The sequence below is a fragment of the Lithobates pipiens genome, unplaced genomic scaffold, assembly GCF_037356315.1.
Source record: "Lithobates pipiens isolate NorthernLeopardFrog02 unplaced genomic scaffold, aLitPip1_a1.2 Scaffold_16, whole genome shotgun sequence".
NCBI lineage: Eukaryota > Metazoa > Chordata > Amphibia > Anura > Ranidae > Lithobates > Lithobates pipiens.
The window spans coordinates 333,379,864-333,398,445 of record NW_027507748.1 but is presented as its reverse complement, the minus strand read 5'-3'; the positions used below and the strand labels follow the sequence as shown (position 1 = coordinate 333,398,445).

At 40.0% G+C, this 18,582-nt stretch overlaps 1 protein-coding gene across 1 annotated transcript in view; it reads left to right on the top strand.

Moving 5' to 3' along the window:
• Positions 1–18,582, top strand: part of GRIK3 (glutamate ionotropic receptor kainate type subunit 3) — a 792,036-nt gene that overhangs the window by 527,172 nt on the left and 246,282 nt on the right. Inside the window, exon 8 of the mRNA XM_077481789.1 lies at positions 16,989–17,096. Within this exon, the coding sequence (XP_077337915.1) occupies positions 16,989–17,096 (108 nt within the window). The remainder of the gene's footprint in view (positions 1–16,988; positions 17,097–18,582) is intronic.

The window sequence follows — 18,582 nt, the reverse complement described above, 5'->3', positions numbered from 1 at the left end:
CAAAAATCAAGTTAACATCATTCATTTATACTCCCAAAATATGTACAACAATAATATATCTGGCTCAAGCTGGGCTCCCCCAGTTCTTCCTGAGTGGAAGGCCCAGGTTGGAGCGTCGGAAGACTCAGCGGGTGTGGAATGTAGCATAGGACGCGTGGAAGGAAGAGTAGAGAGTGATTCTCTGGCCTCAGGCTGGTCTGACAGAAACTGCACCCTGTTATAATACCACAGCTTGGAGACATAAACCTCATCTGCTGAAGCACCAGATTGCATGGAGTCCAGCACCTTCTTCCTCTCCTTCAGATATGTACTCCTCAGGCCACCGATTTTCTTTTTTAAATAGTTGACATCTGCCTTGGGGACCACCGGCTTCACAAACTCAACCAGTTTGTCCATTGCTGCCAGCCTCTTTAGTTTGTTACTATACTGAGGGTGTGTCGCTTGCCACAGGCAGGGCATCTCTCTGTATTTATCGATGAACAGAGGGAGGAAGCTATGATCGTTGAACCCATCCATAATTTCTGCAAGACACAACACAAGACAAACCCTAATGTCAGGCTAAACTCCACTAATGCAGGCCTCAATCTAGAAGCAGTATAGACTAGTGATGTACCAAGTTCAAAATGTTACCTTCGTTTGCACGTTTGTCACCTCAGCTTCTCCCTCTGTTCACAAATCGTACGGACAACACATGTGTGTTGCGTTTTATATACAGTGCGCATGCGTGAAACTCCGCCCGCCCCTTCGCTATTCCCCGCCCCTTCGCTTTTGGCGCAGTGGGGAGAGCACATGGTGGAGAGAACGCAGGTGCACAATCAGAGTTCCACTAATGAGGAGGAGGGTGAGGAAAGCCCAGAGCCTGAAACGTCCCGATCCAGGCCTCAAATATGTCTTTTGGAGAGATGTTGGAGATGGTGGACATATTGAACAGGACCGACTATGATGGGAAGTATGGACCTTACCCAAACTCAAATATCAGAAAGGCCAAGATCATGACTAAAGTTGTGAAGAGTCTTCAGAAGAATTTTGGGGTACGCCGATCCAAGGATCAACTGAGAAAACGCTGGTCAGACCTGAAACTGAGGGAGCATGAGCAGTACATAAGGATCAAGCGTGTTCTTGAAAAAAGTATGTAGTTGTCGTGTGTTCATATGATTATTCTTGCTTGCATACTGCTCCATGTGCTTTGATTTCATGTTGTGCAGTTTAAAATGGCCACTTTCAAGTTCATGGTTTCATTCTTTCATAAGAAACATCATTCTGCAGGTAAGTATTCCAGCTTAACAAAGTGTCCACAATAATGTTCTCACCTTGGAACTCAGCCAAAAAACACAATTGTACAACACATTTCTGCCCTCTGTGTGCTAATTATTCTTTTTTTACATTCTCATAGGGGAGAGAAGACTCAGCAAGTATGAGGACACCAGGGACCCCACCCCTCCCAAAGAAGGCAACATTCCAAAACCAGAAGCAGAGGAGCAGGAGGAGGAGAAGGAAGGAGAGATTGTTGAAGTTGGACAAATTGTCACCACAACAGGTGAGTGTCGGAGACCACAGCTTCCGGTAAGCTCATCAATGTATGTCACCATATTTATAATACATGGTGTGTTTTTTTGCTTTGTTTTGTAGGTGATGTGGAAGAAGAATCCCATTTTACCAGTGAAAGTGCCCAGATCCTGATTGGGGAGATAATGGAGTGCAATTGGGATTTAGAAAATATACAGCAAAACATCAATGATGTTAAAAATAAAATGAAGAACATTATTGATGTTTTTTGGAGAGTGTGAAACACCCCAAACTAGCTAGGGTTTTATATTTTGGTTTTTAAAACACAACTTTTGTATTTTTTGAAAATCCAAATTTGGAAGATGCACAGAGTGTGTCAACAAATTTGGAAGATGCACAGAGTGTGTCAACAATCTCCCATCATGGGGGATCAATGTACGTGTTTTGTGGAAAGTGGCTGAGATGAAGGGGTTGCAGCCCCAAAATATGTACATTGATCCCCCATGATGGGAGATAGCACATGTTGACACACTGTGTGCATCTTCCAAATTTGGATTTTCCAGGGGTGACACCCCATGTGATGAAGGCAATATCAGCCCAGTTTGTACATACTCATGTCTGATATTGTCTTCACTTTTCAAAGTTGAACTTTGTAAGTTCCTGTGTTCTGTATGTTACGCTTTGATACATGCATGTTTACACAAAAACACAAAGTGAAATAAAAATTACCTGAAAGAATGTTTTTGATACACCCAATTTGTTGGTTTGTTGTAAAACCCTTTTCTAAACGCACATGTGAATGTGCTTGGATTAAAAAGTTAAATTATCAACAATGTGTGGCTTCCTTTTTCATTGCGCAAAAATATGTATTTGGAGTAAAATTGTTTTTTTCGGTGAGAATAGGTGTTATTTACTAAAGGTAACTCCAAGTGCAGTTTCAGGTGCACTTTTGCAGTGCACTTGTAGTGCATAGTGGATGTGCCTTAGTAAAAAACACCCACAGTGATGTGTTAATTTGGACAATCATGCCATTTTCCTGCCATGGTGCTGAAAATGAGCAAGATTTTGGTCAGTAATGCACTACATACATTAGTTACCAAAAACAAGGTGTGTGTGTAGCAGACCCACAACATAATTAGATTATCTGAAGAAGAGACTGTCCCCTCATCTCGCTCAGAACTTGGGTTTGCACTGTTGGTGAAAAGGGCACAACAAGAAAAAACATAAATTGACATAGGAGACACCTAAAAGCAAGCCAAGCAGTAAATGAAGGCGTTTCAAAGATAAATTTATTCATAAAATGCCGCTCAGACATTGTCTGGCATATGAATGGCCCCCCTACCCACAAAGTAGTCCATGTATTGGGTTCTAACCTCACGGGCGCTTTGGGGGGGCAAGCCAGGACGAGCAGGTTCAAGGCCCGTGAGGTTATCATTTTCCAGCAAGTCTGCTTCTTGTTGGACAACTGAGACCGCATAGTTTGCAGAATGTCTTTTTAGAAAATTGTAAAGAACACAGCAGGCAAGCACAATGTGATTTAGTTTGTATTCCGCCATGTGGATAGGCGTTAAAAAAAGGCGGAACCGGCTGGCCAGTATTCCAAAGGTGTTCTCCACCACTCTTCCGGCTCTGGACAGGCAGAAATTAAAAATCCTCTGGTCCGGGGTGAGGGTCCTCATCGGGAAAGGCCGCATCAAATGGTTCGCCAGGGCAAACGCCTCATCCGCGACAAAGACGAATGGTAGTCCTTCCTGATTCTCCTCCGGGGGTGGCAAGCCCAGACTGCCACTCTGGAGACACCAGTAGAACTCCATCTGGGAGAACACTCCACCATCCGACATCCGTCCATTTTGCCCCACGTCCACATACAAAAACTCATATGTCGCAGACACCACCGCCAACATCACGATACTATGAAACCCCTTGTAGTTAAAATAGTATGACCCTGAGTTGGGTGGTGGGACGATGTGGACGTGCTTCCCATCAATTGCACCTCCACAATTGGGAAAGTCCTAACGACTGGCAAAGTGGGAGGCCACAGTCTGCCATTCCTGTGGCGTTGAAGGACACTGTGGAGTGAAACAAGAAAATTAGTAATTTTACAAATTAACATTGCAAGCAGATTAGACACAAACATTTTTGGCCAAGATCAGTATAACATTTTGGGAACTGAGTATTTAAAGCCTAAAGTATAAGGTCCCCTTATCAGAGTCATCACCCCACCCATCCCCCCCATCTGATGGGCCCTTGCTAAAAAAATGAGGGGGGGGGATGTTTTGGACAGGTAACCCTCTACACTTGATTGAGAGCTGAATGCCTAAATAATGTGTGATACTTTGGGAAGCCCCTCCTTACTTACACTATTGGCAGCCCACCGGACAGGTAAGAAGTGTCATAATACCAAAAAGAAAACAAAATGGAAGCACATTTTGACATTCTGCTATTACATATCAAGATAATAATAGGGGAAAAAATAAAAAATTATAGCATTTGAAAGTATTGAGTCAGGCCCTTGCACTACATGCTTAGGTGAATTCATCCATAAATGTGACCATCAAAAAGGTAGATATAGTGTGTATTGGGTTTGGTAAAGTCAGCAGATAGAGGATTGCTATCAGCTGAGCTAGCAGTTGGGGGGAGGGGGGTTCCTAATGAGTTTGGCACAACCAAAAAAAAAAAGGTCACTCTGCATGAATTAAAGCACACACATCACATTTGTAGATATTTTAGGGGGTGTTTAGGGGAAAACAATACTATGGAGCTGACAAAAGACATTGGTAAGTGACTAGACTATAGTTTTATGGGCCAAGAAGAGCATGGTGTGGAAGTTAGTGAGGCAAATATGCATGAGGACAAAGGGGCAGAGCATATGAATTAGAGCATATTGCAATGATGGTAATTAGGGAATGAGGAAAGAAATGCAAGACATTAGCAATCATGAAATGAGATGTTAAAGGATAAAACTTACCTTCATATAGTCCTTCTGCAGGACCTGAATGATAGCAGAACAGGTCTTTGGAATAATGATCCCCAGAGCCTGGGGGGGAGATGCCTGTAGCGAACTTGAGGTCCAGAAGGCTTCTCCTAGTCGCCAAGTAGCGCAACGTGGCGAATAGCCTCTGCTCCGGAGTGATGGCTTGCCGCATGCAGGTATCCTGCATGCTGATATAAGGGGTCAGCAAAGCCAGCAGACGGTGAAAAACGAGGTCCGTCATCCGGAGATAATTCCTGAAATCATCAGGATTATTCTCCCGGATCTCACGGAGCAAAGGCATGTGCGAGAACTGGTCACGCTGGCGCAACCAATTCTTGGTCCACAAACGCCTCCCCTCCCTGCTCATGGACCGGGCTTGTGTCAAAGTAAGAACCCCAACACGAAGCCCCTGCACAGCACAAACTCTATGACGAGTACGTAGACGAAACATGGTTTGAAAACGATCGGCTGGTCAGAACGGACAACAGAAAGCACCGATAAACAGCAATGCCTGAAAGAACGAACTGAATAGCAGAAGCAAGCAGACAATAAGAAATGCAAATCAAAGCATACTATACCAAGATATAGTCCACAATGAGAAACAAATACTTACTGACTACACGCACTGATTATCAGATACGCAAAGACAAGCAGAAACTGAAGAGCAGTAGCGATCTGAATCACTAATCTGAAAAGCGCAAATCGTCACTGTCACCAAACTTCTACTAACACGCGATACACACGAGATCAGCAGAAGGAGCCCAAAGGGTGCCGAACGTGGTGCTGAACTTCCCTTTTCTAGTCCCGCCGTACGCGGCTTACGTCACTGCGTTCTTGGCAACCCGAAATTCCGACAACTTGGTCCGACCGTGTGTATGTAACATCACTTCCGGACCTCGTCCGGAATTAATCCGTCAGAATAACTCCGATGGATTTGGTCGTCGGAATCTCCGATCGTGTGTACAAGGGCTTAGATGTATACCACAAAAGTCATGAAAAGGTGAAACCTAAAATTACATTTAACTTTCACAGCACTTAAATTGAACAGTAAAATGTCAGCATGAAGACAGTTTGAAGAGAATAACATCAGCATCCTTTGACATTTTACCAAGTATGCAAATTTAAATCTTTTGTCTACTTTTGTATATTTGAAAGACAAAAATGCTTCAAAACATTGTGTGCCAATAAAGGTAAATCCTTTTCATAATTTTTTTCTTTTTCATGCAGCATGAACACAGATAAATACCATGAGCAAATCAATACATAAACTGAGTGCAAGGACAGTTTTTTTCCAAAACATACAGCTATATCTTAACCACTTGACCCCCGGTAGATTTACCCCCCTTCACGGCCAGGCCCTTTTTTTGCGATACGCTGTTGTGCTACTTTATCTGACAATTGCGCGGTCATGAAACGTTGCACCCCACACAAAGTGTGTAATTTTTTCCTCACAAATAGAACTTTATTTTGGTGGTATGTGATCACCACTGCCTTTTTTGCGCTATAAACAAAAAAAGACTGCCAATTTTGAAAAAAAAAATTATATATATATATATATATATATATATATATATATATATATATTTATTTATTTTTATTTACTTCCTGATCTAAAACATATCCAAAAAAAAATCTAAATTCTTCATAAATTTAGGCCGTTATGTATTCTGCAACATATTTTTGTTAAAAAAATCCCTATAAACATATATTGATTGGTTTGTGCAAAAGTTATAGCATTTACAAACTATGGAATACACAGTATGCTGGAATTTTTATTTTTTATTTTTCTCAGCGACTTATAGTGCGACTGCAATATTGTAGCCAAAATTGTAACACTAACTGACACATTTTGGGAACCAGTGCTAAAAATATACTAATGACATGGCGATCAAAGGGTTAAATATGTGCCTAGCCAGTGTTTTGGTGTGCTGCTTTTAATAAGGGAAGTGAAAAATTATATTCCCTGTTTTGCAGGGAAAGAAAATCTGTCACTTCCCTGCTAAAGAACAGAACTTTGCCGTGTTTACATAGGCAGAGCTCTAACCTATGTGTCTTTCCGACGATCATCAGGTGTTGGCGACCATTCATTGGCTGGCACCCGCTGATTGGCATCTGTTGTGTATAATGCCCTACCCGAAGTGCCAGGTCATATACTTAGTACTTGATCCAGCACAGGAGATCCACCTTGCCACTGTATATGTATGTTATATACGGCCAGCAAGCGGTTAATGACTGTGTCCCACAAATGTAATTTCACAGCTTTGAGTGAGCTCTGATAGGTTGATTCACAAGATTTTAACATTGAACTCTAGGTCAATATTACAGACGCAAATCAATACAGCTTTGTAATCACTAATACATGATTAAATTAATTTTGAGATGCAGAAATATAAGTACCTGAATTTTATCTGGTATCTGTGTCTTGTACAGTGGGGCTGCAGAGTGATATGAAGAAGCAGCATGAGGAGCCAACCAGTTCATGTGCTGACAAACATCATGCTAATAAGTAGATAAAGTAGAATAATAGAGTGGTGTGCTCATTACTGTGCTGCCTTTAATGTTACTGTCCAGTAACAGGCTGGGGCCAGTCCAGGTCAGCCTGGGTTTAGAAGAAGTAGAATAATGCTGGCCACCAGACAGAGAACATCTAATATCAGATAAAAAAAGGAAAGGACTACAGATGAAACCTCTGGATTCATGGGCTAATAATGGACTGTTTTATTTTTTTATTTTTGGCTGGAGTTCTGCTTTAAGTCTTACTGTGCCATGGTTAAATCACATTCTAATTAGATTAAGGACTTTGGTCAAGTGGATATGGATTTGGGCTTTAACTATCCATGGCAGACATAGAAGTGCGTGTTATATACCCATTCCTAGTTTAAAATTGATTAGTAGAGACTCAAGGTTTGGATTGATTGTGAGTTTAACCTGAACCCTACCCCATAGCCCATCCATATTTGTCTAGTTCATCTGCCCACCCACTTGTCCGCCCACCTGTGTTGAAAAGCACGTGGCCTGATCTGGTTACTTTTTGTATTTATGTAACTTCTAAAGAACTACTGTATATTGTACTGTTTTATCATAGCACATGCCGCTTAAGACATCCCAAGCATGGTTTTTAAAGGATTTGTGTATTTTAAATGTTGCTCCTTAAGCTGCTTGAGAAGTCCGTCTCTCCACTGAATGGTATTTCAATTTATTTAATTTTGCATTAGTACATGCCCTTATGGCATGTCCAAGCTAACCAATGTGCTCTTCAAACAATATTGATGATCCACCGGTTTGGTTTGAACCCATTTTCGGTTTCAGTCTTTGGCTTGTTTATGGTTTGGCAATCAGACAAACAAAATGGGCTCTCAACCGTGCCGAACCACCAACTGCAGCAGAATATTTAGGTGAAGTATTGGGAACATGTGGTCTCTGCCATCCTAATAACCAATGACTCATCCCTACCTGGCCCATTCTGCTGTCAGCTATAGATAACTGCCCCCCCCAATCCAAATCCACACCAGACCTTGATCCAGGCATGTGGCCTGGAAAGGGGAGGATAGGTGAGCATACTTGGATAGTAACTTATAGTTGTGGTGTATTGCTGCCAGCAGTTGGGGCGGGGCTTTACAGATTTGCACAGGGTGCTATGCAATTTAGTGTTTTTTTTAATTGGCAATATAGAGCGCTTCCATCCGTTATTCTTTGAAAATATGTGTTCAATGGAGCCATCATTTACTAGTCACTGATAAAAGAAAAGGAAGTAATTTACTGCTAATCCATCATTTCTGCTGGGCCGTGGTTTACCTAGTGGCAAGTACTGATGTGTTTGAATATACCTACTTGTCTTTGAGGCTCTTGTACATTGAGGTACATATGCCTATCTATAGCTGCCCTTACAACAGCAAAGCCATTAATAGCCATGATTATCTCTTAAAATGTAATTCGCACATTGACAAATCCTTCTGAAGTGAAATATTTGGTTAAGGGAGAAATGTTTACAGAACTGTGTAGCCCCACTTTAAGAGCAATGCAAAATGTTATTTGAATGTTGTGACTCTCTGACCGGGAAAATGTATTGTTTTACAGAATTGTGGTGCTTGGAATAGATCACGTGGAATAAGATAAAACAAATGTATGGCCTGCTGTTTAACCACTTCAATACAGGGCACTTTCGCCCCCTTCCTTCCCAGCCCAATTTTCAGCTTTCAGCGCTCTAGCGCTTTCAGTGACAATTGCGCGGTCGTGCTACACTGTACCCAAATGACATTTTTATCATTTTGTTCGCACAAATAGAGCTTTATTTTGGTGGTATTTATTCACGACTCCGTTTTTTATTTTTTGCGATATAAGCGCAAAAAAGCGGAAATTTGGAAAAAAAAACAATATTTTCTTTTTTATATTTTAAAAGAAATCCAATAAAATCAAATTTTGTCATAAATTTAAGCCAAAATGTATTCTGCTACATGTTTTTGGTAAAAAAATTCCGTTAAGTGTATAATAATTGGTTTGTGTGATCACGGACATATGTACGCAAATGATCATGTACATATGTGTGCAGGTGATCACGTACATATGTGTGCAGATAATCATTGGGACATGTGATTTTAGTGGGACATATGTGGGGGACATGTTTTTATTATTAGGGACATGTGTTTTTATTATTTGGGGACATGTATGTTTTGGGGACATGTGTGGGGACATGTATGTGTTTATACTGTGTGGTGTGTTAACTGTGTGGTGATTTGTGTGTACACTAGACTGGTGATCAGTGAGTAAAAAGCTGTAAAAAACAGCTCATACTCACTGATCATCAGCCGGCTGCAGCGATCTGTTCTCCTCTCCTCAGCGATGTCTTCTGTGTGAGGAGAGGAGGAGCCGATTGCCTAGCAACCGGCTGTTTGTTTACATCACATGACGGCTGTGATTGGACACGGCCGTCATGTGATCAGGAGGGCCAATCACAGAGCCCTCCTGCCGATCTGAGATGCGCCGTGTCCGGGTGACACGGGCGCATCGGGATCGCGCCGCTGCGCGGGCACGCGCGCGCGCGATCCCGCTACTTCTGATGGACGTTCCTGAATGTCCTATCAGGAGTAGATGGCTCCCACCCGGCCGTATATGTGCATTGGCCGGGTGGAAAGTGGTTAAAAAAAGAAAAAAAAACTCACTGAGATTGTTCCTATGTATATCTGTGTTTTACTGAGTAGCCTGACATCAGATCAATTTAAGAAAACAACCGCATTTCCTGGTGTGTGTGTGTGTGTGTGTTTGTGTATATACAGTATCTCACAAAAGTAAGTACACCCCTCACATTTTTGAAAATATTTTATTATATCTTTTCATGTGACAACCCTGAAGAAATTACACTTTGCTACAATGTAAAATAGTGAGTGTAAAGCTTGTATAAGAGTGTAAATTTGCTGTCCCCTCAAACTAACACACATCCAATAATGTCTAAACCACTGGCAACAAGAGTGAGTGTTCCCCTAAGTAAAAATTTCCAAATTGGGCCCAAAGTGTCAATATTTTGTGTGGCCACCATTATTTTCCAGCACTGCCATAACCCTCTTGGGCATAGAGTTCACCAGAGTTTCACAGGTTAACACAGCTACTCCAATCCACCATGACGACATCACAGAGCTGGTGGATGTTAGAGACCTTTCACTCCTCCACGTTCCATTTGAGGATGCCCCGCAGATGCTCATTAAGGTTTAGGTCTGGAGACATGCTTGGCCAGTCCATCACCTTTAGCCTCAGCTTCTATAGCAAGGCAGTGGTCATCTAGGAGGTGTATTTGGGGTCGTTATCATGTTGGAATACTGCCCTGTGGCCCAATCTTCCGAAGGAAGGGGATCATGCTCTGCTTCAGTATGTCACAGTACATGTTGGAATTCATGTTTTCCTCAATGAATTGTTGCTCCCCAGTGCCAGCAGCACTCATGCAGCTCCAGACCATCACACTCCCACCACCATGCTTGACTTTAGGCAAGACACACTTTTCTCTGTACTTCTCATCTGGTTGCTGGACACCATCTGAGTCAAATACGTTTATCTTGGTCTCATAAGACCTCAGGACATGGTTCCTGTAATCCATGTCCTTAGTCTGCTTGTATTCAGCAAACTGTGGGCTTTCTTGTGCATCATCTTTAGAAGAGGCTTCCTTCTGGCATGACAGCCATGCAGACCAATTTGATGCAGTGTGCAGCATATGGTCTGAGCATTGACAGGCTGACCTCACACTTCTTCACTCTCTGCGGCAATGCTGGCAGCACTCACACATCTATTTCCCAAAGACAACCTCTGGATATGACGCTGAGCACGTGCACTCAACTTCTTTGGTCGACCATGACAATGTCTGTTCTGAGTGGAACCTGTCCTGTCTAATCGGTGTATCATGTTGACCACCATGCTGGCAATCTTCTTATAGCCTAGGACATCTTTATGTACAGCAACAATTCTTTTTTTTCAGATCCTCAGGGAGTTCTTTGCCATGAGGTGCAATGTTGAACTTCCAGTGACCAGTATGAGAAAGAGAGAGCGATAACACCAAATTTAACACAGCTGCTTTTCACACAACATTTTCTCTTTCAATATAGAGCAGTACATCTGTGAATTTTTACCATAAATTAAATGCAGCTCCCCGACACTGACAGCGGTAGTCCGGCCCACAGAACACTGCCACCACCAGTTTTACTGTAGGTAACATGCATTTTCTTTGTACTCCTCTTCTTTGAAACCCCATACAGTTTGTTTTTGTTTTTTAATTATCTTGGTCTCATCACTCCAGAGTGCAGAGTCCCAGTAGTCTTCTTCTTTTTCAGCATGGGCCCTGGCAAATTCTAGAAGGGCTTTCTTTGTGCATGGGCTTTAGAAGAGGCTTCCTTCATGGATGACACCCATGTATGCCATTCCTCTGCAGTGTACTTCATATTGTGTCATGAGAAACAATCACCCCAGTTTGGCTTTCTACTTCTTTAGCTAACTGCAGTGAACTTGCATGGCGATTTTCTTCTCATTAGAAGACACTCATGTTGAGGTGTTAACTTTCATGGACGGCATGTACATCTCTGTGAGATGGTTGCAGTTCCATCCATTTTTGTATCACTTTTTCTACAGTATTCTGACTGATAAGTAAAGCTTTGCTGATCTTCTTGTATCCGTCACCTTTCTTGTGTAAAAAAAATATTTTCTTTCTCAGGCCTTGTGACATTTCTCTTCTATGTGGTGCAATTGCTGACAGCATGAAATGGGAAGGGGTTTTCTTTGTTAAGTAACACCGTTTGACTCACCTGTAGTTGGACTCTTGTTAATTAGGATTTTGTTGTCTAAAATTATGCTTTGCTCCTAAGATTTTCATTGGGGTGTATTCATCTTTGCAACATAGTTGCATGAATGAATTTGTTAGGGGAAAATACTTTTTATGTGTACAAATGAACAAATCTTGGTTGTAATCAATGACCCGCATTTGTGGGAGTATTTTGTAGTATAGTGTTCCATAGAAATTGTTGATTCTGAAAGGAAAGTAAAAGTTTTCTGACAAACCTGTTGGGTGTACTCATTTATGCTGAGCACTGTATATATTGTATATATAAACGGAAAAGCCCTCTTATGTTTCCAACAACTTTTGCAGAGACACAGGTTGTGTACAAATTATGTTTAACAATCCCATCCTCTTGTAAATTCTGAGACAACTTTCTTATAAGATCATAGCAATTCATGTATAATTTAATCATTTTGTCAAGTTATGCTGGTGGATACTCCAATGCTATATATGCAGCCTTCACAGGAAGGGTTTTGCCATCCTTGAACAATCTCAGGCCACACGCCCTCAGTATTGGGAGAGTACCATGCAGCTGATGGAGGCAAGGTCCTTATCCCCACATCCTGTTCCAAAAAGAGAAGTAAGGGTCTGCAAAGAGGCCTGTCGGAATCTGGATAAGGATAATGGTCTTTCAAGATATCTCTTGCCACTAATCCTGGTCCCTGGCAGCAGGTGGGGTGGGGGGCACTAAATTTCAGTGCCTGCATGTCAACAAACTGATCCTGGGTGACAACATTGACATCATTGACCAAATAATGTCATGCCCATATCATGTCCCCAGCCACCTTGAAGTTGAGGTGCAACCTTATGTGCAGATTAATGTAATCTCTCAAGCATGTTAATTGCAAACCCTTACATATACCCAGTAAAGTGTCTGGCCTTCAGAGATGAAAATAAACCTCCTACATAAGTTGTGCCTGTTTATCTGCAGCCCTTTTTTTCTCTACAGCTATTCAAAGTGCATAGTTTATACAGCTTGTCTAAACTTTCAGCAAGCAGGGGGCAGAGAGATGAGTTACACTCTGCAGAACTCAGTAAGAGCTGATTGGATGGAAAATACTTCACAGAGGAACAGAGCCCTCTTGGTAGTTTGGGCTACTACAATGATCATGGCTTCCATAGAGGCTGATTACAAAAGCATACTTACATTGGCCAAACTGGCCCAACTAAATTATGCAGAATATTATGCATCACTATCGCAATGTGTTATACTAAATATGCTATCACTCTCTTCCTCACTTCCCAGAAGGATGGTGCCATGTTTATTCAGAGATCATCTAAAATGAGCTTACATTTCCCAAATTAAATGTTTCACCTGGGTGTCACAATCATGTAAATCCTGGTGTATGTGCTTTAATGTTTTTGTTCTGCTCAGTGTATAAATATCTCACATGAATCAGCCATGAAATGTTGTGTCTTATCTTGGGAAAGTTACATTATTACAATCACTAGAGGTGAAGAAATGCTTCATGACTTCACTTTCTCAGATAACACTTCTCAGCCTAGTTATAGTTATTTGTCGGGAGCTCAAGAAAAGTATTTTAATGATAAGAAGGTTAAGATTTTGTTGAAAATATTACAATTATATTGGTTATCCATATTGCAATATGTTAGGAATTTCTTGATAAAGACTTGATAATTCCATAGTAAGTGATTTTAATGTGATTGTGTGTTAAAATTCAGGTTATTGTTCAGATTGAATCTTTTTGGTGAGAGATGCTGAAATGGAAAGAGACATTAAAAGAGAAAAGAGGACCAGGGGTTTCAGAAGACGATCTACAAGGGACCAGTAGCAAAGATGGGGTGTTTGTCAAAGTGGAGGAAATGAAAAACTTGTATGAATGGTCATTATGTTATAAGATATTCCAGATATTCTACATTAAGTAGTTAATCATACTTAAAAGGAAAATAATTGCTAGTAATTACTTAATGTCTCTCATTTCCTGCTCTTTCTACTTGAAGCACAACTTCTGGTTATACACTTTTCCCTAATTACTTGTGCAGTACTACCCTGAGAAATTGTGTTTTAAACCTTTTCAGTTAATTTTTCAACCTTGTAACCCTTTGGGATCCTGTGTGGTGTGTTTACAATCTATTTATTGTCACCTACACTTTAAATGTTCTTTTGTGAAGAATGTTTCACCAAAACATCTTTCTGCATAAATAGTTTAACTGGGGGGATGATTTGGGAAAAGAACTGTAGAACACTAAAGAAATTATGACCAATGCAGCTCTGGACTGAAGAATAAAAAGGTGTGCTACGTGCAAATGAGTCAATAGTGGTCAGGGTCACTTGCTAGGACAGTCTTTTTTGATCATCTCTATATGCCTGCCCACTTCGGATCAGCATATTTTTGTATACATCTATCTACCAACATATTGGATATACATATGGTGGAGCTTGCTGTGATTGCCTCTGTCTGGCTACCTTTGATCCTCTGTGGGTCTTTGAGTCGACTTCCGCAACGGCACCCTTGAGACGCATCACAGAAATTTGTTGGTCTTATATCAGGTCATTCATGTCTGTTTCCACATTATTGACCCCTAAAGAAGACTATATTAAGTTGAAACATGTTGAGAAATGATTGGTGGCTATACCATAGATTCAGTACATGCTATCTCTGCTTATATATGAAACCTTAATGTACATCAGACCAGAAATTAAACTGTATACAGAATACATTTTATCCTATTGTACAAATAAACTTTTTTACTTTTATAATAAAAATATACTTGGTTTTGAATTTCAATTGCTCCAACAAAATCCCATGGGACATACTCTCTTTGTTTATAACTTTTTAAGGGATGGAGCAGCTTTGCAGTTCATGTTATGCCCCATACACATGATCTGAAATTCCGTCAGAAAAAACTTGGATGGTTTTTCCGACGGAATTTCACTCAAGCTTGCCTTGCATACGCATGGTTACACAAAAGTTCTCTGAACTTTTGACCGTCAAGAATGCAGTGACACACAACACTACAACAAGCCAAGAAAGTTAAGTTCAATGCTTCCGAGCATGGGTCGAATTGTTTCCGAGCATGCGTGATTTTTGCGCTTCCGAATTGCATACAGATGAACGCATTTTTGGATAGGAACTTTTTCCGACCAAAAAATAGAGAACCTGCTCTGAATCTTTTGCTGGCTGGAATTCTGCTAGCAAAAGTCAGATGGAGCATACACATGGTTGGAATTTCTGACCAAAAGCTCACATCCGACTTTTGCTGGCAGAATTTCTGATCGTGCGTATGGGGCATTACACTCACCACTTCCATTTTCAATGTGTTAACAAGGAACATGCTGCTAAAAGGAGATAGCTGAGTGAGCATAGGGATAACCTCATCAGTGTGCTGCTACTTTTTTGGGGAAAAAATACAAATCATTGGGCAGGCAAAAAAGCTCCAATATATATTTTTTACACATGTATTGAGTTATTTGCCTAGAGTTTAACTTAATATTATTTTTAACTTTAACTTAACATGTATATTTTTTTTACACCTGTTTTTCTTAATATTTTATTGTATAAAAATGTATATCTGTTTTATAATTATATAACGTATTCATGCATAGGGTTAGCCAAATTTACTACATAGCGTGCTCCTTCTCTAGCCACTTACCGACCGCCACACAATGATGTACGTCCCTTTTTTGAAGAGGGATATCACAGTAACGGCAGCAGCTGCTGCCACAACCAAGGTATCCATCTCTTCAGGCGGCGGTTTGGCAAATGATAATGGTGATCACCATTATCGGCAGCGGGAGAGGTGCCACCCCCCCTGCCGTCGTTCTCCCGCTTACCAGAGCCGTCGGCAGTGGCGAAGGTGATCGGGTCCTATCCGTGGCTGGGTATGGAGATGAGTGAGGCTAAGATGGCCCCCACCCGTCTCCATACCATAGCAGGGCGGAAGCAATGTCAAACGTCACTTCCACCCATATGTCTTTTTCAATGTAATTTTTTCAAATATGAGATCTGAGGTCTTTTTGACCCCAGATCTCATATTTAAGAGGACCTGTCATGCTTTTTTCTGTTACAAGGGATGTTTACATTCCTTGTAATATAAATAAAAGTGACCCAAATTCTTTAAAAAAAAAAACTGTGTAAAAATAAATAAAATAAAATAAATAAGAATTATTTATTTATTTTTTAAAGCGCCCTGTCCCGATGAGCTCGCTCACAGAAGCGAAAGCATATGTGACTAGCACCCGAATATGAAAAGAGTAGTCAAATCACACATGTGAGGTATCGCCATGATCGTTAGAGCGAGAGCAATAATTCTAGCCCTAGACTCCCTCTGTAACTCAAAACATGCAACCTGTAGAATTTTTTAAATGTCACCTATGGAGATTTTTAAGGGTAAAAGTTTGACGCCATTCCACAAGTGGGCGCAATTTTTAAGTGTGACATGTTGGGTATCAATTTACTCGGCGTAACATTATCTTTCACAATATAAAAAAAAAATTGGACTACCTTTACTGTTTTTTTTTGTTCAAAAAAGTTCATTTTGTAAGACTGCTGCGCAAATATGGTGTGACAAAAAGTATTGTAATGACTGCCATTTTTTTCTAGCAAAAAAACGTGTTAACTTGTAAACACCGAGCATGAAAAAGAGGCCCGGTCCTTAAGTGGCTAGTAGAAAAGCATAGGTATAGAAAATCTGTACACCACACATTCTGACTAATACCATATGAGAAAATTTCTAACAAATTTGACTAAATACTCTATTTCAAATCGCGAAGCTGCTGCATACTCATATAAATATTGTAAAGTATCTTCGTTGAAATGCATTTTTTTCTGTGATTTTTCCCTTTTCTGTTTCAATATTTTTATTAGAATTTCAAGAAATCCGAACAAGCCATGGTTTGCCTACACAGGGGCAACATTAAATAGGCATGTAAAGAAACAGCATGTGTACGCATAACAAGTAACATAACAGTAAACTGTTACCAGATTTTTCCCTTTTCAAATTGTGGTGGTCCCCTAAAAAAAAAAAAGAAAGTGTAAGCAGAAAATCGAGTTAGTATCATTGAACAGGCAATAATGAAGTGATTATTAATTAACTAGGGTGTTTTGGGAACTGGATGAGAAAAGAGGGAGAAAAAGACTAGCGTGAAAGTTGTAATTTAAATTGAGCATCCTACTCCTGTATCAAGTGATGATTTATGAGTCTCGTTAATTATCATTTTTTTTTTTTTGACAGGCCCAGTGGGAAGGGCTCACGGGACGAATCGTATTTAACAAAACCAGTGGGCTACGAACAGATTTCGATCTAGATATCATCAGCCTGAAAGAAGATGGTCTTGAAAAGGTATGTATACATTTAATTCATTGCTTTGAATAGATTTCTTACCTTGTTCTATGGTTAAGAAACCTCTTTATAGCCTTTATTTCAAGGTCACTAAGAACTCATTGACACCATTATTTCTAACAGGTCAGTCAAACAGATGGTAATCGCATATTAATAATTGCATAATTTTTGTCCTAATTAAGCCATTATGTTTCATTTCTGTTTCATGAATATATTCAGAAACACTGTACATCATAGTAGATAACCTTACAGAAGAACTATGTATAATGAACTGTTATTAAGTCAGTGGAAAGGTAGGACAAAGAAAACTAAAGCAAAATTTTTTGGTTATAACAGCCAGTCTGATGTCTTATTTTAGCAGAGAAAAGATAATTTGACTGGCTGAAAAGGGCAGCTGCTCCACTTTTGGTCTACCTTTTGTTCCTCCACTTTTCATAAATTAGCCTTTGTATTTAGTAACGCTCTCTAAAGTGGTATTAAATCCAAAACAAAAATATATTGCATCTTACTAATTGTTAGATCCGTTTTAGGGTTTTCTACCTGTATTTTCACCTGGTGATCCAGCCAGTTAAATGTTATTTTTCAATAAAATGCAAAAATGTATAGCTGCGCTACCTAAATACTTCCACCTCACTAAATCTGAACAACTGGTGTTAACACAACCTACAGATCATCACCATAATAAATAAATTAGGTAAAAAATAAGTGAATACTTTCTCAATTAATTCATCAACATATAAAAAGAATAGTAAATGAATAAATAAATATTGCACACATTAATAAATAATGCTAATAAATGACAGCAAGCAATGAAGGTGAAAAAAAATAAACAAATAGTAAAAAATAAATATTGCACAAATTGATAAATGATGCTAATAATTGACAGTGAACACTAAGGGTGAAAAAATAAATAAATAAACAAATGTTCTGATAAAAATAAGAGCACTTATGCATAAATAAAAATAGAACAGTAACCCACAACCCAAAGTGAGACAGTCCGAATAAAAGTCCTTTCAGTGAGAGGAATGTCTCCTTGAAATGATGTTAAACAAACGTGCAATCCTCCTTCTCCAACAAACTGTGCTGATCACCAATAGAAATGCACGCTTACCAGAGGGTCCCATAGTGTAAAAGCCTCCCATAGTGTAAAACAGGCCAACAGCTTTATTCATAATAAAAACAAATTATACTAACAAAAAAAGTAAAATTTCAGCATATATGCCGGCCAGCAAGCGAGCGCCCGTCTAAGACACCCGACGCACGTTTCGTCATAGGATGACGTCGTCTGGGGTGTTATTTTTCTGTTTCCATTAACAGACCAAACTGTCCAGAAACAGTGGCAGTTAGAAGGTTGAAACAAACCATTTAACACTGGCAAGGATGCTTACAATGATCAGCTTTTATTCTCAAAAAGAAAAACAAGCTGTTGTAACTGCATAGAAATTGTTAGATGGAGTTTTAGCTGTAATTTGTTAGTAAAGTACAT